The sequence below is a fragment of the Artemia sp. Qi Xiang Cuo genome, chromosome 17 (assembly GCF_049724085.1).
Source record: "Artemia sp. Qi Xiang Cuo chromosome 17, ASM4972408v1, whole genome shotgun sequence".
In the NCBI taxonomy this organism is placed as follows: Eukaryota; Metazoa; Arthropoda; class Branchiopoda; order Anostraca; family Artemiidae; genus Artemia; species Artemia sp. Qi Xiang Cuo.
In genome coordinates, this window is record NC_142810.1 from 18,754,577 (window position 1) to 18,777,563 (window position 22,987).

At 39.2% G+C, this 22,987-nt stretch overlaps 1 protein-coding gene across 1 annotated transcript in view; it reads right to left on the reverse strand.

Moving 5' to 3' along the window:
* LOC148941980 (E3 ubiquitin-protein ligase MYCBP2-like) overlaps nt 1–22,987 on the reverse strand; it is a 97,544-nt gene that overhangs the window by 42,776 nt on the left and 31,781 nt on the right. Inside the window, exon 2 of the mRNA XM_089103383.1 lies at nt 15,917–16,105. Coding sequence (XP_088959509.1) covers nt 15,917–16,105 — 189 coding nt within the window. The remainder of the gene's footprint in view (nt 1–15,916; nt 16,106–22,987) is intronic.

Below are 22,987 nucleotides of genomic sequence, written 5' to 3' on the forward strand. Positions count from 1 at the left end.
GATAAGATCTATCAACGGCTAACATGCTACCAGAGCCATTAGCTAGAAGTTGTCCCTCTTCATCAACTATTATTTCTAAGTTGGCATTCTCTTTGACTACTAATTTCTCTGGTAATGTTACCCTCACATATCCACCACTTGCATGATGGAAATTCTTGGGTACACCAAAGGAATTTAACTCCTCACTGTGATGACAACGTATGCAAACATTGCCAATAAGATCTCCACTTGCACTCGTTTCATAGTTCAGGTATTTCTCCTTGTCAGCGTTCAACACGACAATGATTTTTTCATGTGCACATACTTTAGTCGAATAATTCATCTTCACTTTTTACAGATATGAATTGTGTGTTGATCCTTCCACTGCGTAAAAAATACTGATTTAATGCATGCAATAAACTCGGTAGTGTCGATAACCTGCCATAGAGTACCAGTGAAAAAGCCGCGTCGTGTCCATGAACAAGCACAGAGTACGATTGGTAGAGCCGTACGCATATTTCATGTCATTTTAAGATACGTAAAAAGTTAAGAAAATACCATGTTAAAAAATTCAAGAAAGTATTTATGAATTGGGGAGGGGACTCTTTGAGGTTGGAAAATGGGTTTAGGAATGAAATTATGAATTTAACTTTTACATAAAGGATATAATAACCCAATAAAAAAGTATTAAAAAAAAAATGGCGCGGGCCCTCTTTGGGGGGCCCGGGGAGGGGCTTTGGGGAGACCCTGTGGGGAGGGGGGCCCTGCTGGGAGTGAAATTTATACTGTTGAGTTTACTTTTTTTTGCGGCGCGTCCCTGCGGCACATCCCTGCGGCGCATCCCCTGCGGCGCTTTCCTGACCCGCGGCGCATCCCTGCGGCGCTTCTCTGGTCCGGGGGACCTTTGGGGGCCGAAGGAGGGCCTTTGGGCACAGGGAGGGCCTTTGAGGGTCCGGGGGGACAGTTGGGGGCCTGGGGGACATTTAGGGACCGGTGCAGGGCCTTTGGGACCCCGTTGGTCCTTTGGGAGCTCGATGGGCCTTTGGGGGGTCCGGGGATGGCCGTTGAGGGTCTGGGTGGGCCTTTGGGGGCGCCGGTGGCCCTTTGGGAGCTTGGGGGGGCCTTTGAGGGTCCGGGGGGACAGTTGGGGGCCTGGGGGACATTTGGGGACCGGTGGAGGGCCTTTGGGACCCCGTTGGTCCGTTGGGAGCTCGATGGGCCTTTGGGGGGCCCGGGGATGGCCGTTGGGGGTCGGGGTGGGCCTTGGGGGGGGCGGGGGGCCGTTGGGGAGCGGGGGGGCCTGTGTGGGCCCGGGGGGCCCGGTGGGGCCCTGGCGGACATTTGGGGACCGGTGGAGGGCCTTTTGGACCCCGTTGGTCCTTTGGGAGCTCGATGGGCCTTTGGGGGGCCCGGGGATGGCCTTTGAGGGTCTGGGTGGGCCTTTGGGGGCGCCGGTGGCCCTTTGGGAGCTTGGGGGGCCTTTGAGGACCGGGGGCTTCCTTTGGGGTTGGGGTATGAGGATTGGAACCCTTTGGGGTTGGGTTAGAGGACCTCACAACACTGTTCAAATGAAACTTGTGTATTATAACGACCACAGAGTTTCACCATTAAATTCTCTTCTAAAATCTCTTCAAAAATCTTCTTTTAAAATGTCTCTATCTGTTTCGCCGAAATAGTTCCATAACCTGTCTAAAACGGTTTCGCCCAAATAATCCCTAAACGTAAATTCAGCGTGTTCCTTTGTTATTGGCATCTCTGCGCAAACGCGTTTCAAATTAATAAGAAACCTTTTCGCGCGCTAAAACAATTCATCGCTAAGATGTTTCTTGGAGAATTGTTTCCATGGCCTTTGGCTATTAATATCTTTTGGAGTTCGACCAGTAGAACTGTTCCCGAGGCAAAGACATTAATGATTTGGATCTATTCCTGGAGAAATGTTTCTAGGCGAAAATTTTTAAAGTCTGACAGATGATGTCATTGATTGATTGATCTGTCAAGAAAGGGGAAATTAATTTGTTGTTTCTAAGGGGAATTATTGATTCACGATAGGTGAATTGAGGTTGACGGCACAGGTATTCCAAGGTCGATGTTGTTGTTGTTGTAAGTGCACGCTCTCAGCGAATGTCAAGGTCGATGTTGTTGTTGTTGACACATTGGAAAAAGAGGTCATTGACCCCATTAGCCACGTGTTCTCCCTAATGACTCTATGCCCATATTTGGAACCCCGTCAGTATTCTATGCCCATATAAGGAGCCCCGTCACGAGTCGGACCCCCTCCTCTACTTAGGGGGGAATGATATTAGAAGGAATTTAAGACATATTAAGGAAATACCTCTTTTTCATTAAGATAAGTTTTTGGATATTTCACAATATCTTAACAATAGGTTCCGCCTCCCACCTAGGAGCCTTCATTTTCAGAGGGCAAATTGATAATAGATGTAGTTTTTAGGCGTTATTGTAGCTTTAAAAGGACAAAGAATAACATACCGAATATAAGAAAATACGATGGGGAGGACACCTGAGGAGGGGGCGTCTGTGAGAGGAGGGGAGCCGTTTTCTCCGTCACTAGCTCAGCACTGTTTTTTATTTATTTTATCGTTACGCAAAGCGTTAATTTTCAAGTGTTTATTTATGGTTATCCTGCCTCCCTCCACTAAGGTACCGACCTGCTCGATGGTCGCCTCCAAGGAATTGTCCAGTCCCCCGAGCGGTTTCTCTTAGCCCAGGGTACATTTTTACCAAAATATCAAAACACGCAAAGGAGGGGAAATTCTATTTCGTGAAATTCTTGTTACCATCCATCCCGTACACTGTGGGGGAGTTTGGTCTGTGTCTACTCTTTTTGGGGGGTGGAATCCGGTCATCCTACGCGCAGTGGGGGAGTTTTGACTATGTCTACTCATTCCTGGGACGGAATCCAGGTTTCGGCTAGGTAATAAAAGAGGCTAAAAAACAGTCTTGCTCGCGATAATTTAAAGGTAGTAATAATAGGGAAATTATCGTTGATTTTCTACGGCAACCCTCTAACGTCAGAGCATCCCTGTTTCTAGCACTCCGCTAGGAAGATTCGTGCATTGGCAAGATTCTCGCTCCCGGCAAAATTCCAGTTTTATCAGGTCTATTAATGACGCAAGCGTATCTCGCAAACTAGACTAAAAGGACCCCATGGAGCTCCAACACGGCACACACACATGTGTGTTGCGTACTAACGGCGATGTATATCATAAGAAAAGATACCTAATGGGAGAGCTTGGAAGATCATCTTGCGAGAAGGGTAGACGACCAAAGCGATAAAAAGTATACTTATCGTCCAGAACAGAATGGAACTACGAAACTGTTTCCACACTAGCACCAGCTCTCCACATGAGGCCCCCCCCTTTGAAAACAGAGAAGCCCCCCTCCCCTTTCTTTACTAGTGTTTGATATTCTAAGCATTTCACCTCACAATGTTACACTATTACTGCCCATGTGACATACCCATGTCATCGCCCCCCCCCTCCCAAAAACACTTCAGACATTTCTCGTTAAAATTTTTATTTCAACCCATTCATTCGGGTATATTGCAAACAATTCGTGCCCCAGTACAGCACTATAACTACTCTAAGGCACCCCTCTGCCATTACCCCATCTCCCCAGAAAACACTTCAGAAATTTTCCTGTTAAAAATTTTATTTCAACTCATTCATTTGGGTTTCCACAAGCAATTCGTGCCACAGTTCAGCACTATAACTACTCCAAGACACCCCTCTGTCATCACCCCATCTCCCCACAAAACACGTTTCAGACATTACTTGTAAAAAGTTTTTATTTCAACTCATTCATTTGGGCTTCCACAAGCAATTCAGCCCACAGTACCACACTATAAATACTCTAAGACACCCCTCTGTCATCGCCCCGTCTCCCCACAAAACACTTCAGACATTTCTTGTTAAAAAATTTTGTTCAAGTCATTCATACGAGTTTTCTCAAGCAATTCGGCCCACAGTACCACACTATAACTACTCTAAGACACCCCTCTGCCATCACCCCATCTCCCCACAAAACACTTTTCAGACATTTCTAGTTAAAATTTCTACTTCAAGTCATTCATTCAAGTTTTCGCAAGCAATTCGGCCCGCAGTACCACACTATAACTACTCTAAAACACCCCTCTGTCATCGCCCCATCTCCCCAAAAACGCTTTTCAGACATTTCTCGTAGAAATTTTATCTCTACTCATTTATTCGGGTGTATCATAATCAGTTCACGCCACAGTACAGCACTATAGCTACTCTAAGACACCCCTCTACCATCACCCATCCCCCCAAAAACCTTTTTTTGACATTTCTTGTTAAAAATTTTATTTCAAGTCATTCATTTGGCTTTTCGCAAGGAATTTGGCCCACAATACCATACTATAACTACTCTCCATCGCCATCGTCTCTGCCATCGCCTCATCTCCCCGAAAACACTTCAGACATTTCTCATTAAAAATTTTATTTCAACTCATTCATTCGGGTTTAGCGCAAGCAATTCATGCCAAAGTACAGCACTATAACTACTCTAAGACTTCTCTCTACGATAACCCCATCTCCCCAAAAACACTTTTCAGACATTTCTCGTTAAAATTTTATTTCAACTCATTCATTTGGGTTTTCGCAAGTAATTTGCTCCATTGTAACACAGCATAACTACTCTAAGACATCCCTCTGCCATCACCCCATCTCCCCACAAAACACTTTTCAGACATTTCTTGTTAAAAATTTTACTTCAACTTATTCATTCCGATTTACGCAAGCAATTCGCGCCATAGTACAGCACTATAACTACTCTAAGACATCCCACTGCCATCACCCAATCCCCCAAAAAACAGTTTCTTAGACATTTCTTGCTGAAAATTTTACTTCAAGTGAATCATTTGGGTTTTCGCAAGCATTTCGGCCCACAGTACCACACCAAAGCTACTCTAAGACACCCCTCTGTCATCGCCCCATCTCCCCAGAAACATTTTTCAGACATTCCTCATTAACAATTTTATTTCAACTCATTTCTTCGGGTTTATCGCAAACAATTCACGCCATAGTATTGCACTATAACTACTTTAAGACACCCCTCTACCATCACCCATCCCCCCAAAAACCTTTTTTTGACGTTTCTTGTTACACATTTTATTTCAAGTCATTCATTTGGGTTACCGCAAGCAATTCGGCCCACAGTACCACACTATAACTACTCTAAGACATCCCTCTGCCATCGCCTCATCTCCCCAAAAACACTTTTCAGACATTTTTCGTTAAAAGTTTATTTTAACTCATTTATTCGGGTTTGTCGCAAGCCATTCAAGCCACAGTACAGCACTATAACTTCTCTAAGACACCCCTCTACTATCACCCCATCCCCCAAAAAACACTTTTCAGACATTTCTTGTTAAAATTTTTACTTCAAGTCATTCATTCTAGTTTTTGCAAGCAATTCGGTCCACAGTACCACACTATAACTACTCTAAGACACCCCTCTGCCATCACCCCATCTCCCCACAAAGTGTTTTCAGAAATTTCCTGTTAAAAAATTTACTCCAAATCATTCATTCGAGTTTTCGCAAGCAATTCGGCCCACAGTACCACACTATAACTACTCTAAGACATCCCTCTGTCATCACCCCATCTCCCCAAAAACACTTTTCAGACATTTTTCGTTAAAACTTTATTTCAACTCATTCATTCGGATTTATCGCAAACAATTCACGCCACAGTACAGCACTATAGCTACTCTAAGACACCCCTCTACCATCACCTCATCCGCCCCAAAATATTTTTTTACATTTCTTGTTAAACATTTTATTTAAAGTCATTCATTTGGGTTTTCGCAAGCAATTCGGCCCACAGTTCCACACTATAACTACTCTAGGACACCCCTCTGTAATCGCCCCAACTCCCGAAAAACACTTTTCAGACATTTCTCGTTAAAATTTTATGTCAACTCATTCATTTGAGTTTTCGCAAGCACTTCGCTTAATAGTACCACACCATAACTATTCAAAGCCATCCCTCTGCCATCACCCCATCTCCCCACAAAACACTTTTCAGACATTTTTCGTTAACAATTTTATTTCAACTCATTAATTCGGGTTTATCGCAAGCAATTCACGACACAGTACATCACTATAACTACTCTAAGACACCCCTCTACCATCACCCCATCCCCCCAAAACCATTTTGGGATTTCGCAAGCAATTCGCTCCAGAGTACCATACCATAACTACTCTAAGACATCCCTCTGCCATCACCCCACAAAACACTTTACAGACATTTCTTGTTAAAATGTTTACTTCAACTCATTCATTCGGATTTCCGCAAACAATTCGCGCCATAGTACAGCACTATAACTACTCTAAGACACCCCACTGCCATCACCCAATCCCCCCAAAAACATTTTTTTAAACATTCCTTGTTGAAAATTTTACTTCAAGTCATTCATTTGGGTTTTCGCAAGCAATTCGCACCACATTACCACACTATAACTACTCTGAGACATCCCTCTACCATCACCCCCCTCCACAAAACCTTTTAAAGACATTTCACGTTACAAATTTCATTTTCAAGTCATTCATTTGGGTTTGCACAAGCAATTCACACCCAAACTATAGCTACTCTAAGACACCAACTGCCATCGCCCCCATCCCCCTCACAAAAACAATTTTCAGACATTTCTCATTAAAAATTTCATTCTCAAGTCATTCATTTGGGTTTCCACAGGTAATTCACGCCATAATACCACACTATAATTACTCTAAGACATCCCTCTACCATCACCCCAACTCCCCAAAAACATTTTTCAGACATTTCTTGTTAAAATTTTTTACTTCAATTCATTCATTTGGGTTTCCACAAGCAATTCACGCAACATTACGACACTATAACTACTCTCTAGCGCCCCAACAACACCCGTCATCATCATTGTGTAAGCGTCTTGTAGCACTTGAAACACACAAAAATATACACACACAGACACACACACACACACAGACACACCCAGACACACACCCAGACACACACACACACACACACCCCCAAACACACACACACACACACACACACACACACATACACACACACACACACACACACACACACACACACACACACACACACACACACACACACACACACACACACACACACACACACACACACACACACACACACACACACACACACACACACACACACACACACACACACACATACACACACACACACACACACACACACACACACACACACACACACACACACACACACACACACACACACACACACACACACACACACACACACACACACACACACAGAGACAGATACACATACTCACAAACACATACAAATATAAAATCAAACACATACACACACACATACAAAGAAAAAAAAACAAAAACACACATACACACACAAACACACACACACACACATACACACACACACACACACATACACACATACACACACAGACACAAACCCACACCCACAAAAACACACACACACAAACGCACGGACACAAAACACACATACACACACAAACAGACACACACACACACACACACAAACACGCACACGCACAAACACACAAACAAACAACACCACACCATTGGATTCTTTTCTTGAAATGTAAGACTTGGTATATTTTTGTAATGGTTTACCTTGTCACTGTTATATTCTGTTACTGTTACTTGTCACTGTTATATTCTGTCTCTCTCTCTCTCTGTGTTTAAGTTTGTGTGTATGTATTTTTGTATGTGTATGTGTGTATGTGTATATGTGTACATGTGTGCGTAAATGTGTATGTGTATATGTGTATGTTTATATGTATTTGTATGTGAGTGTGTATGTGTATATGTGTTTGTGTATGTATATATGCGTATATGTATATGTGTATATGTGTCTGTGTATATGTGTATCTGTGTATGTGTATATGTGTTTATGTGTATATGTGTATATGTGTGTATGTGTGTATGTGTGTATGTGTATGTGTGTATGTATGTGTATGTGTGTATGTGTATGTGTCTGCGTGTATGTGTATGTGTATATGTGTATGTGTGTATGTGTATGTGTGTTTGTGTATGTGTGTATGTGTATGTGTGTATGTGTATGTTTGTATGTGTGTATGTGTGTATGTGTGTATGCGTGTGTGTGTGTGTGTGTGTGAGTGTTTGTGTGTGTGTTTGTGTGTGTGTGTTGGTGTTTGTTTGTGTGTGTCTGTTTTTGTGTTTGTGTGTCTGTGTGTGTGTTTGTGTTTTTTTGTGTTTGTGTGTGTCTCTGTGCGAGTGGGTCTGTCTGTATGTATGTGGGTCTCTGTTAGTTTGTGTGTCTGTCACTCTGTATCTGAGTCAGTCTCTGTCTCTGTGTGTGTGTGTGTTTGTGTTTGTCTGTATGTGTTAGTGTGTTTTAAGCGCTAGAAGACGCTTACAATGATGATGACGGGTGTCTTTGGGGTACTAAAGAGGAGTTATAGTGTCGCAATGGGGCGTGAATTGCTTGTGGAAACCCTAATGAATGAGTTGAAGCAAAAATTTTTAACAAGAAATGTTTGAAAAATGTTTTTGGGGAGTTGGTGTGATGGTAGAGAGATGTCTTAGAGTAGTTACGGTGCTGTACTATGGCGCCAATTGCTTATGAAAACCCAAATGAATGACTTTTTAACAAGAAATGTCTGAAAAATGTTTTTGGGAAGATGGGGTGATGGTAGAGGGATGTGTTGGAGTAGTTATAGTGTGGTATTATGACTTGAATTGCTTGTGGAAACCCAAATGAATGAGACTTGAAAATGAAATTTTTAACGAGAAATGTTTGGAAAATGTTTTTGTGGCGGGATGGGGAAGATGACAGTTGGTGTCTTAAAGTATTTACAGTGTGGTACTACGTTGTGAATTGCTTGTGGAAACCCAAATGAATGACTTGAAAATAAAATTTTTATCGAGAAATGTCAGAAAAAATTTTGTGTTTGGGTGATGGTAGAGGGATGTCTTAGAGTAGTTATAGTGTGGTACTGTGGTGCGAATTGCTTGCGAACACCGAAATGAATGACTTGAAGTAAAATTTTCAGCAAGAAATGTCTAAGAAACTGTTTTTTGGGGGATTGGGTGATGGCAGTGGGATGTCTTAGAGTAGTTATAGTGCTGTACTATGGCGCGAATTGCTTGCGTAAATCGGAATGAATAAATTGAAGTAAAATTTTTAACAAGAAATGTCTGAAAAGTGTTTTGTGGGGAGATGGGGTGATGGCAGAGGGATGTCTTAGAGTAGTTATGGTGTGGCACTAGGGTGCGAATTGCTTTCGCAAAACCAAATGAATGAAATGAAATAAAATTTTTAACAAGAAATATCTAAAAAAAGTTTTTGGGGGGATAGGGTGATGGTAGAGGGTTGTCTTAGAGTAGTTATAGTGCTGTACTGTGGCGCCAATTGCTTGCGTTAAACCCGAGTGAATGAGTTGAAATGAAATTTTTAACGAGAAATGTCTGAAAAGTGTTTTTGGGGAGATGAGGCGATGGCAGAGGGATGGATTAGAGTAGTTATAGTGTGGTACTGTGGGCCGAATTGCTTGCAAAAACCCAAATGAATGACTTGAAATAAAATTTTTAACAAGAAATGTCCAAAAAGTGTTTTTTGGGCGATGGGTGTCTTAGAGTAGTTATAGTGCAGTACTGTGGCGTGAATGGTTTGCAATAAACCCGAATGAATGAGTTGAAATAAAATTTTGAACGAGAAATGTCTGGAAAGTGTTTTTGGGGAGATGGGGCAATGACAGAGGGGTGTCTTAGAGTAGTTATAGTTTGGTACTGTGGGCCAAATTACTTGCAAAAAACAAAGCAAATGACTTGAAGTAAAATTTTCAACAAGAAGTGTCTAAGGAAATGTTTTTGGGGGATTGGGTGATGGCAGCGGGGTGTCTTAGAGTAGTTATTGTGCTGTATTATGGCGCGAATCGCTTGCATAAATCTGAATGAGTGAGTTGAAGTAATATATTTAACGAGAAATGTCTGAAAAGTGTTGTTTGGGAGATGGGGCGATGACACAGGGGTGTCTTAGAGTAGTTATAGTGTGGTACTGTGGGCCGAATTGCATGAGAAAACTCGAAAGAATGACTTGAAGTAAAACTTTTAACAAGAAATGTCTGAAAAGTGTTTTGTGGGTTGATGGGGCGATGTCAGAGGGGTGTCTTAGAGTAGTTATAGTGTGGTACAGTGGGCTGAATTGCTTGTGGAAACCCAAATGAATGAGTTGCAATACAAATTTTTAACAAGAAATGTCTGAAAAGTGGTTTGTGGGGGAGATGAGGTGATGGCAGAGGTGTGTCTTAGAGTAGTTATAGTGCTGTACTGTGGCACGAATTGCTTGTGGAAACCCAAATGAATGAGTTGAAATAAAATTTTTAACAAGAAATGTCTGAAAAGTGTTTTATGGGGAGATGGGGTGATGGCAGAGAGGTGTTTTAGAGGTGTTTTAGAGTTGTTGTAGTGCTGTACTGTGGCACGAATTGCTTGTGAAAAACCCGAATGGATGAGTTGAAATAAAATTTTTAACGAGAAATGTCTGAAAAGTGTTGTATGGGAGATGGGGCGATGACAGAGGGGTGTCTTAGAGTAGTTATAGTGTGGTACTGTGGGCTGAATTGCTTGCGAAAACTCGAATGAATAAGTTGAAAATAAAAATTTTAACAAGAAATGTCTGAAAAGGGTTTTGTGGGTTGGGGGCGATGACAGAGGGGTGTCTTAGAGTAGTTATAGTGTGGTACAGTGGGCTGAATTGCTTGTGGAAACCCAAATGAATGAGTTGAAATAAAAATTTTAACAAGAAATGTCTGATAAGTGTTTTGTGGGGCGATGGGGTGATGGCAGAGGTGTGTCTTAGAGTAGTTATAGTGCTGTACTGTGGCACGAATTGCTTGTGGAAACCCAAATGAATGAGTTGAAATAAAATTTTTAACAAGAAATGTCTGAAAAGTGTTTTGTGGGGAGATGGGGTGATGGCAGAGAGGTGTCTTAAGAGTTGTTGTAGTGCTGTACTGGAGCACGAATGGTTTGTGACAAACCCGAATGAATGAGTTTCAATAAAATTTTTAACGAGAAATGTCTGAAGTGTTTTTTGGGAGACGGGGGATGACAGAGGGGTGTCTTAGGGTAGTTATAGCGTGGTACTGTGGGCCAAAGTGCTTGCAAAACTGGAATGAATGAGATGAAAATAAAATATTTAACGAGAAATGTCTGAAAAGTGTTTGGGGAGGGGGGGGGGGGGCTATGACAGGGGTATGTCAAAGGAGCAGTAATAATAGTGTAAGATTGTGAGGTGAAATGCTTAGAGCATCAAACACTAGTAAAGAAAAAACGGGGAGGGCTTCTCTGTTTTCAAGGGGGGGGGGTGTCATTTTGAGATCTAGTGCTAGTGTGAAAACAGTGTCGTAGTGCCATTCCGTTTTGGACCATAAGTATACTTTTTATCGCTTTGGACATCTGCCCTTCTCGCAAGGTGATCTTCCAAGCTCTCTCATTAGGTATCTTTGCTTAAGATATACCTTGCCGTTAATATACAACACGCATGTGTGTGTGCCGTGTTGGAGATCCATGGGGTCCTTTTAGTCTAGTTTGTGAGATACGCTTGCGTCATTCATATTAGACCTGATCACTGGAAATCCAGGGGTCTTCCAGAAAAACAATGTATTAATTGCTGGAATTTTGCCGGGGGCGAGAATCTTACCAGGGCGCGAATCTTGCTACCTGAGCGCTAGAAACAGGGAGGCTCTGACGTTAAAGGGTTGCCGTAGAAACTCAATGATAATTTCCCTATTATTACTAACTTTGAATTATCTCCAGCAAGTCCGTATTTTAGCATCTTTTATCGCCTAGCCCAAACCCGGATTCCGTCCCAGGAATGAGCAGACATAGAAAAAACTCCCCCACTTCGCGTAGGATGACCGGATTCCATCCCCCAAAAAGAGTAGAAAAAAACAATACTGAGCTGGTGACGGAGAAAACGGCTCCCCTCCCCTCAAAGACCCCCCTCCCCAGGACTCTCCTCCCCCTCGTATTTTCTTAATTTCGGCATGTTATTCTTTATCTTTTTAAAGCTACAATAACGTCTAAAAACTACATCTATTATCAATGTCTCCACTGAAAATGAAGGCTACTAGGTGGGAGGCGGAACCTATTGTTAGGATATTGTGAAATATCCAAAAACTTATCTTAATGAAAAAGGGGTATTTTCTCAAAAGCTCTTAACATGTCTTAAATTCCATCTAATATCACTGCCCCCAACCCTCTGGGGTTTCAAAATAGAAGACCCCCGGTTTTCTATAATGGATGGTTCTCTTGGCGTATATGATGAATATGATAACATTTTCATCTTTTATTTTTTGTCGTGTTTTTAAGCTGTCTTTTTGATGTTTTATTGCTTGTCAATTTGTTTTTATTTATATTGTCTGTGTTTTTAAGATTTAGTCTTTAGCACGAGTAAGACCCGCATTTCCCTTTATTAATATCTTGAAAGCAAATGTCCCCCGGAGTCTACCAAATTGGGAGAGTAACGCATCATTCTAACGAGTGCCAAAAAATGGGAGATCTCACTAATATTAGGTCACCCAGGGGATGGGGGAGGGTGGCGTCTCATGGGTGAAATGCCATGGTGGTGTGGAGTATTTTGTGGGGCATCATGATAGCGCCGGGTTGCAGAAACTTGAATCGCGGGATTCTCTTACTAATATGAATTGCAATGAAAATCACTCCTTTTATTATAATCCAATACCAATCAAGTTATCGTATATGGAGTAACATCCGCTGTCTCTGATTGGTCCTAAAAATGGGTGTTGCCTCAAAAACCAGTCTGGTTGTGTTATACAATCTCGACTATACTCTCAAAACGTGTTTGACCACTTTATAGGTTTGCCCGCTTTTTGCAATGTGCACGTGAAACTGTACTGCATATTCTTGTGCAATTGATATCAATAGCAAAAAACCAGTCTGATTGTGTTATACAATCTCGACTATAGTTTCAAAACGTGTTTGACCACTTTATAGGTTTGCTCACTTTTTGCAATATGCACGTCAAACTGTAGTGTATACCATGTGAGGGAGTACTGACTCTCTTTGAAAAGGTGTAGAGCATTAAGCAAATAGTATGGTCCTAGGGCATTAAGCAAATAGCATGGTAATTCCTAGGGCATTAAGCAAATTCATTATAAGCAATCTACTATCGACGCTTGAAAGAGAATACGCTAACGCTCAAGTTCAAAGTTGTTCTATCCAAGATTTGAACTTGTTACCACCCCCACAAAACATAGTTGTTATCATTGCGTTGAAATGTCGGGTCCATATTTAAAAAAAAATAAAAAAACAAAGAGAAGGAAAAAAAGGAAGACTCTGTACATGAAAATAATAGATAGGAATTTGGGAAAACAAATATATCTCCTCGGAACTCTCGTTATCAAGCTGATTATTTATTCAATCAGCCAGGACCTTTAATCTTACAATCTACCCTATGTGTGATGATTTTTATGCAAGTTGGCCATATTGTTATTGTAAACGGCAGGACTGGTCAGGATAGCCCGTCAGAGGAATTAAAACGACTATCGACAACAAATCTAAATCTTTTGCTTAGAGATTTAGTTAGTACTACAGCTTACCATCAAAGCCCCATTCGTATCCACTTGATTGGTATCAGTATGGTTTTAGGATTCTCCACAAAAGGTGGGCATTCTTGTTTTGCATTACGTCTGTTGCGAAAAATGATCAATCTGGATGGAGACAGGAACTTAGCATGAAGCGTCACGACCAATGTTGTAACGCAGGGAAACTATGCCTGGGGTAGGTGGATGCTCCGCCAGACAAATAGTCCCAGAAAAGTCAGGTTTTCAACTCTATTGATAGTCTCACCTTTAAAGGTGAGGGCAAAATGGCGCCACAATGACTAATTAAGCATCGGACTTCTGTATTTGGAATATTTGCTCCCCAGAAAAGGTAAGTATGAACTGATCAACCGACTCGCTCAATGCAAAAAGGTGGCCGACGGTATCCCCCGTGACAAGCGGGTATTCTTACCATTGTACCAACAAACACTTATAGAATACAAGTTACACATAAGACATGATAAAAATTCGTTAATAGACTAAAACGTTATACAAGGGATCGGTCTAGTTAATTATTATAAATGGGGATTATTTAAGTTGTACCGGTATCTACATAAAGAGTAGATATACTTTATCATAAATGGTGATAGTCAAAAGGATCTCAGGTAATAGTCATTAATAGAAGTTTGCTTTGACTTTAAATTGTCAAATGTATGAAAATTGCCCGCGGTAAGAATTGAACCTCGAACCTTCAGAGCAAAATTCAAACACGCTAACCACTGCGCCACACTGGCTTTTAACAACCCATCATTTAAATAGTTTATGTTATCCACGTTTCACATTAAGGAACAAACTGTAGTCCATAGTAACTGAAGTGTTATAAGGAATCATTATATAGATGATGATACAGCACACACTTATCTTTAGATAAGATGGTATAACACGAATTAATTTTAGTTATCCGGGTGGCAGCGGTATAGATTTAAGGAGCATAATTTACGGTCATTTTCCCCAAGCAATGGTTGTATCATTTTTGATATTTATGACGCATGTAAAATTACACAAGATGACAAACTGCTCTGAACAGCTAAGGAAACAGATATAGAACAAAAAACAACGAAAATCACAATGAATTGCAAACAAAAATGTTGCACAACGATATTTGCGGTTAGAAGACAAAGTGATGAAGGAAAATTACAATCGAATGAAGGAACGTGTTAGTTTAGCGTGTGTGAGTCTGTGATTGATAAACAGGAAGGAGGAATAGATATTTAATATCAATGACATGTGCAAAATTACACAAAAAGAAAAATGACTCCGAACAAGTAATGAAAAAGGCATGGAGCAAGAAACAACAACAAATCATATTGAACTACAAACGAAATGTAACTTAAAATTAAAGAATAACACGAAAATTGTGCTATTGCATAATTTAGATAGTTCGGAACATTACAATGGTATAAAAAACGTGTTATTTTAGCGTCTGTAAAGGATGAGCAGGAAGGAAGAATTCAATCCACAGCAGAATTTCTTAATCCAAGTAAAATTGCTGATTCGACAACCTATGACTCACTGCAAAAAAAATCTTTTGAAAACCTTTGTCTCCCCTTACATAAATTTATTGCGAACCATGCCCATGTAATGCTTTCAAAGCAGACATTTTTTTTAGATTTGAAAAGCTTGGCACTTCTATATTGTTTTTTTTTTTTTTTTTTTTTTTTTTTTTTTTTTTTTTTAATAGCAACTGATGTTTGCAAGAGGTGGAGAAAAATACTGAATATCCAAAGTTTTCAATCGTTCAGAAAATCCTAAATAAAATTCATTTCTCAGCTTTTAATAAAGTAGTCAAAAGTATGAAGCCTCTTATCAGCTTACTCCATTTTATGTCAAAAAAGACAAAAATTTATCCGAATAAGAGGAGGCATTAATTTACTTGTTAATGTTTACACATATATAAATATATATATATATATATATATATATATATATATATATATATATATATATATATATATATATATATATATATATATATATATATATATATATATATATATATATATATATATATATATATATATATATATATATATATATATATATATATATATATATATATATATATATATATATATATATATATATATATATATATATATATATATATATATATATATATATATATATATAAAGCAAATCTGGGGTAACATGTATGACCCTTAGGCAAGGAAGGGGGGTTAAAGCAAGGGGGGGGTTAAAGCGGTAAAAAGATTTAATTTTTTCCATGGAGTCCCCCCTGCCAGTATGTGCAGGTACAAAAGCAGAAATCATGAAGCTAACTTACATTATTTTTTGCAGCACTGAGCTCAATTTCAAGTTGAACTATTCTGTCAGAAAGGGAATCAATTTCTTTTTGTTTCGCATCCAGCTTAGCCTTGAGTTGAGCGTTTTCATCCGGATATGAAGATCTTGTTACACCTCCGCCTTTATCTTCCAATGTGGATTTATCGAATGTTACGTTTGTATCTTTCTCCTAAAACAGTAACTATTCTAGAAAGCCTGAGATACAGCTTCACACACAAGGGCTAGAACACCCAAACTAAGAATAAAATTCATCGTCTTTTAATGAAACCAACTAAATGTGTGTCATTTCTGCTGTAAGGAATGCTCACTTGCCTTCAGGCATAGGAAAAAAAGCTTGCTTTTTTGTGGCAATCCAAAATTATACTGGACTTGATCGTAAAAAAATCGCTTTAGTTACTTTTGGTATAACATAATTTTATTATTTTAGATCACTGATAGGTATTGGTTAGGTACTATGAGAGCTTACTAATTATACGAAGTAAGATTAAATTAAACGAAGTTGTAAAAATGTCAGACCAAACCAGAATTTGCGCTTTACTGAAAACAAAATACGTTTTAAATGTTTTCACTTTTTTTTGCTTTCATAAATAAAAATATCCAAATTTTAAGGAATAGATATCAGCAAATGTTAGTTGAACTGAAAATCAACGGTCATATTTTTCAGTGAAGCGCAAATTATGTTCTGGTCTTGAGAAGGCATGGGTGTTATCAGCCCTACTTATGTTAATTTTTGCTTGTTTTGAGTTTGACTCGGCTATTTATTGTAATTTTTGTTGGCTTTCAGTTTTGTTTATTTCATCACAAAAACTTTTTTTTCAAAATTAATTTTTTATTTGTTGTTAGGTCTCAAAAATATACTATAAGCCTTACAATGTGACATTTGTCAGACGAAGAAACTAAAGAAGTCAGCATGAGTTTTGTTAAAACAGGCACAAAATAAAGTTGTCACATAAAGGGTTTATGGGGTATATATTAGAATACTATATACCCCATAAACCCTTAGAATACTTAAGGAGCAGTGGGTAAAAATTCGATTATTTATAAAAGTCGTTTTATATTAAATGCATAAATTTTATAAACCTCAAGGACATTAAAAGAATTCAAGATGAGTAGTTATTATAGTTTAAGAAAATTCAGGTTATTATTATTATTACAATTTTTCTGCTGCGATAATGCAAAGAATTTGAAACTCCTTATAAGAAAGTATACTTTCATTATTTTCACTTCTTGGACTAAAATTTCAGTAGAACTGATAATAACTAGAAATGAAAAACGTGCAATTGGAATCACCATAGTCGAAAACCCTATGCAAGATAGTTACAGTTCCCCACCTTGAACAACAAGGAAAATCACTTTTTTCCATGGGAAGCACTGAAGTGACTTTTTTTCTGCTTCTTCTTCTTTATTTTTATTCGTAGTTAATGAGGATACAAAGTGAATACCTATTTTAACAAAAAAAAAAAAGGTTTAAACGAGGACTTGTACTTTAGTATAACGACCGAGACGAAGGGTCTTAGCGACAGGACCATCACGTTCTGTTTAGCAGTGTTCATTCTACAGTTCTTCCTCTTAATCAGTCGTTTATTATGTGCCAGAAATTTATGACAATATTTAGAACTCGAAATACTACCATCAATCGATGCACCCATTTTACGCTCTTTTTAAATATTAATCAAAAAAACTTTTTGCACAAAATAAGTTTTTCAAAATAAGTAAAGAACTCCATTAAACCAAAAAAGCACAAAAATAGCCAGAATATAGTTTATACTTTACTGAAGAAATGTGCATTGTCAGTTTACTATAAATATGCTGATATTTATTCCTTAAAATCTTAATTATTTTTTATTTCTTAAAGTTATAAAAGTGAAAACATTTAAAAGATTTTTTTTCAATAAAGTACAAGTTATATTCTGACTTTTAGAAAGCATAGGGTTTAGAACCCTACTCAGACTAATTTCTGCTCGTTTTGAGTTTGACTGATTTTAATTTCTGTCTGTTTAGGGTTTCATTTATTTATTGATTATTAAAAAAAACTTTTTCCACAAAATAAGTTTTTCAAAGAAGAGTAAGAACTCCATTAAAAAAAAAAAAAAATAGCATAAATAACATCAAATAATCTACCAAGCGTGAAACTAGCACAAATCAGCATCGATAAATAAATGAAACCCAAAACGAGCAGAAATTACAACAAATAACCGAGTCAAACTCAAAACGAGCAGAAATTAAAGGGGCTCAAAACCCCTATGCCTTTCTAAGGCCAGAACATATTTTGCACTTTACTGAAAAAAATACAAATGTTTTTACTTTTATAACTTTGATAAATCAAATAGTGTTAAGACTTTGATTACTAAATATCAGTAAAAGTATATTAAACTAACGATGCACATTCATTTGCTTTTTTTTCCAGTAAAGTGCAAATTATGTTCTGGCCTTGGGGGGGGCATAGGGGTTTCGCGCCAAACTTATGTTAGTTTCTGTTCGTTTTGGGTTTCATTTACTAATCGACGCTGACTTGTGGTATCTTCATGCCTTATAAGTTATTTTATTTTATTCGTGAAAATTTTTGTTTAATGTGCCTCTTTACTTTTCCTTGCAAAACTTATTATGTGTAAGAAGTTTTTTTTAATTAACTTTTTTAATTAACAATTTTTAACAACATACACCCTCTTAAAAATCTGGCACAAATAGTAGTGTTTAATTTAGTTTCAAACCTCCTCTAGTTGACCTGAAATGGAAAACTTGATACCATTCGCCAAACAATCTGTTTACTTTCTTTGATAGATTGGATAAACTTAAGCTATTTTGATTTTGTTAAATTTTAAGAGCAGAAGCAGCCCCAAAAGTTTGAACACAATACCCTCAGTCGTTCTTGGGATACTGCCGAGATGCCTTGTTAGGAATTAGCAATAACACAGTGCATTTTGATTTAATCTTAAGCCAACATTTAGTTTTTAAACATAATTGCAAATTGGAGGGTAGGCGTGGGAGGGGGTTTAGTTTCACTCTAATCACTTTCGACTATTAAAAAGGGCATCAGCCCTTAAAATTTTCAATCGAATGAGCCCTTTTCGAAGTTCTTACGACAACTCCTTTGATACAAAGTGCTCTGGTCTAACCAATAATAACAAAAAAAATACCTTTTGGCCACATTAATATTTACTATATAAATGTCAAGCTTTCTAATTATTTCCGACTATTAGAAAGGGGACTAGGCCTTTTGAATTCTCTTCAATCGAGCACTTTTTAAGTTTCTACGACAACACTTCCTATAAACACCTTATATGGCCCCAGGGCATAAATTACAACTCTTACCCTAAGGGCTGTGAGGGTGGTTGTCATCGTCTAAGACCTAATTTTCAGAACTTTCAACTACGTTAAACAAAATGGCTATATCAAAATTTTGATTGGATGTGTCTGGGAAAATGGTGGGCGTGAGAGGGGCATTAGTCTTTCTCCAATCACTTTCAAATATTAAGAAAGGCACTAGCCCTTTCAATTTCCAGTCAAATGAGCCCTTTTAAAGTTTCAACGACAACACTTTCAATAAAAACTTTATATGCCCCCAGGGGATAACTTACAACCCTCGCCCTGATAACTGGGTGTGGGGGGGGGGGTTGTCATCCTCACAGACCTAAGTTCCAGAACTTTCTACTACGTTGAACAAACTGGCTATCTGAAAATTTTGATTGGATGTGTTTGGGGGAATGGTAGGCGTGAGAGAGGGGTTAGTTACCGTTCAATCACTTTCAACTATTAAATAGTGCACTATCCCTGTCAATTTCCAATCGAATGAGCCCCTTTTGAAGTTTTTACGACAACTCTATCATTAAAACCCTTATATGCCCCCTGGGCATAACTTACAACCTTTGCCCTGGGGACTCTCAGGGGTTTGACGTCCTTAAATACATAATTTCCAGAACTTTCAACTACGTTGAACAAAATGGCTATCTCTAAGCTATGATTGAATGTGTTTGGGGAAATGGAGGGCGTGAGAGGGGGCGTAATTACTCTCCACTCACTTTCGACTATTAAAAAGGGCAATTTCAATTTCCAATCAAATGAGCCCCTTTTGAAATTTATACAACAACTTTCTATATAAACCTTATATGCCCCCAGGGCACAAATTGCAACCCTTGCACTGAAAGCTCTGATGGGGTTTTTATCCTAAAAGACCTAATTTCCAGAACTTTCGACTACGTTGAACAAAATGGATGTCTCAAAATTTTGAGTGGATGTGTTTGGGAAAATGGTGAGCGTGAGAAGGGGGTTAGTTCCCCATTTCAATAAGAACCTTATATGCCCCCAGGGCATAACTTATAACCCTTGCCCTGAAGACTATGGGGAGAGTGTCCTGCTCAAAGGTATAATTTCCTGAACTTTAAACTTCGTGGAGCAAAATGGCTATCAAGAAATTTTGATCGGATATGTTTGGGGAAATGGTGGGCGTGGAAGGGGTGTTTGTTGCCTTCCGATCACTTTCAACTATTAAAAAGGGCACTAGCCATTTCAATTTCTAATCGAATGAGTCCTTTTCGAAGTTTCTACGACGACGCGTTCAGTAAAAGCCTTATATGCCCCCAGGGCATAACTTACAACCCTTGCTCTGAGGGCTGTGGGGGAGTGTCCTCCTCAAAAACATAATTTATATCTAGAAATCCACAACGCCGAACAAAATGCATATCTAAAAATTTTTATTGCATGTGTTTGGGGAAACGGTGGGCGAGAGACGGAGGATTGTTTCCCCAAAATCATTTTAGACTATTAAAAAGGGCACTAGAGCTTTGATTTTCCAATCGAATGAGCCTTTTTTCAAGTTTCTACGACAAGAATTTCAATAAAAACTTATATGCGCTCAGGGCATAATTTATAACCCTTGCCCTGAAGACTTGCCCTGTGAGGGGAGTGTCCCGATCAAAAGTATAATTTCCTGAATTTTAACTGCGTGGAAAAAAATAGCTATCTCAAAATTTTGATTGGATGTGTTTAGGGAAATTGTGGGCGTGGACGCCGTGCTAGTTGCCTTCCAATTACTTTCGACTATTAAAAAGGGCAAAAGCCATTTCAATTTCTAATCAAATGAGCCATTTTTGAAGTTTCTACGATAACGCGTTCTGTAAAAACTTTATATGCCCCCAAGGCATAACTTACAACCCTTGTCCTGAGAGCTGTAAGGTGGTTTTCATCCTCAAAGACCTAATTTCCAGAACTTAAAACTACGTTGAACAAAATGGCTATCTCAAAATTTTGCTTGGATGTGTTCAGGGGAATGAAGGGCGTGGGGGGGGGGCTAGTTGCCCTCCAATAACTTTCGACTATTAAAAAGAGTACTAGCCCTTTGAATTTCCAATCGAATGAGCCTATTTTGAAGTTTCTACGACAAGACCTTTTATAAAATATTATATGCCCCCAGGCCATAACTTAAAACCCTTGTCCAGAGGTTGGTGAGGGAGTTTCCTCGTTAAAGACATATTTTCTGTCAGGAAATAGACTACGCTGAACAAAATGGCTCTCTCAAACTTTTTATTGAATGTGTGTGGGGGACTGATGGGGGGGGGGGGGGGGGCTAGTTGCCCTCCAATCACTTTTGACTATTGACACGGGCACCTGCGCTTTGCATTTCCAATCGAATTAGCTTTTTTTGAAGTTTCTATGACAGCACCTTCTATAAAAACCTCGGATGCCCCCAGGTCATAACTGAAAACCCTTGCCCTGAAGGTTGTGGGGGAGTGTCCTCCTCAAAAAAATATTTTCTAGCTGGAAATCAAATAGGCTGAACAAAATGGCTATCTAAAACTTTTGATTGGCTGTATTTGGTGGAATGATGGGCGTGGGGGGGGGGGCTAGTTTCCATCCAATTACTTTCGACTATTAAAAACGGTACTAACCCTTTTAATTTCCAATCGAATGAGCCTTTTTTGAAGTTTCTACGACAACGCCTTCTATAAAAACCTTAGATACCCCCAGGGCATAACTTAAAACCCATGCCTCGAGGGTTGTGGGGGAGTGTCCTCCTCAAAAACATATTTTCTATCTGGAAATCAACTCCGCTGAACAAAATGGCTATCTTGAAATTTTGATTGGATATGCTTGGGGAATGATGGGCGGGGGGGGGGGCTAGTTGCCCCCAATCACTTTTGACTATTAAAAAGGGCACTAGCCACTGCCATGTCCAATCTAATGAGCCCTTTTCAAACTTTCTACGACAACTCCTTCGATACGAAGTGCCCGGGGGGAGAAAAAAACCAAAAACACATTGTGCCCACATCGTTCTTTACCTCGGCAGCGCTAGCGCGCTGCCTATGATACTGATTTACGGTAGTTGTATGCTTGGTAAATTATTAAATTCTATTTTTGTTCTCTTTGAGTTTTACTGAGCACTTCGCTTTATTTTTGAAAAACTTCTTTAGCGAAAATCGTTTTTTTTAATTAATTTCTGTTCGTTTTATGCAGATATAGTCTTTTTCAGGGAGAAAGAATGAGCCTCTTCTGAAGTTAAACAAGCATCCCTTCCATAAGAACCTTTAATGCCCCCTGGACATAACTTACAACCCTTGCCCCTGATCTCTGGGGTTTGTTTCAACCCCAAAAGCCTTGTTATATGATATTTAGACTATTTGAATAGAATGGCGATCTCAAAATATCTATTGGGCCCATTTTGGGACAATATCACGTGTGTGTAGGGGGGAGAGGGTAGCTGCCCTCTGATCACTTTGATTCTTAAAACGACCACTAGAGCGTCTGTTTACCAATCCAATGAGCCCCCTTTGAAGTTTATATGACTTTCTATTTCTACTTTCTATAAGAACCCTATATGTCCCCAGGGCATAGCTTACAACCCTTGCCCTGAGGGCTGGGGGGATTTTTTATCCTCAAAGACATAATTTCCAGAACTTTCTGATAGGCTTAACAAAACTGCTATATCAAAATTTTGATTGGAATTGTTTGGGGAAATGATAGGCGCTGAGGGAGACATTTGCCCTCTAATCACTTTCGACTAATAAAAAAGGCACTAGTCCTCTCAATTTCCAGTCGAATGAGCCCTTTTTGAAGC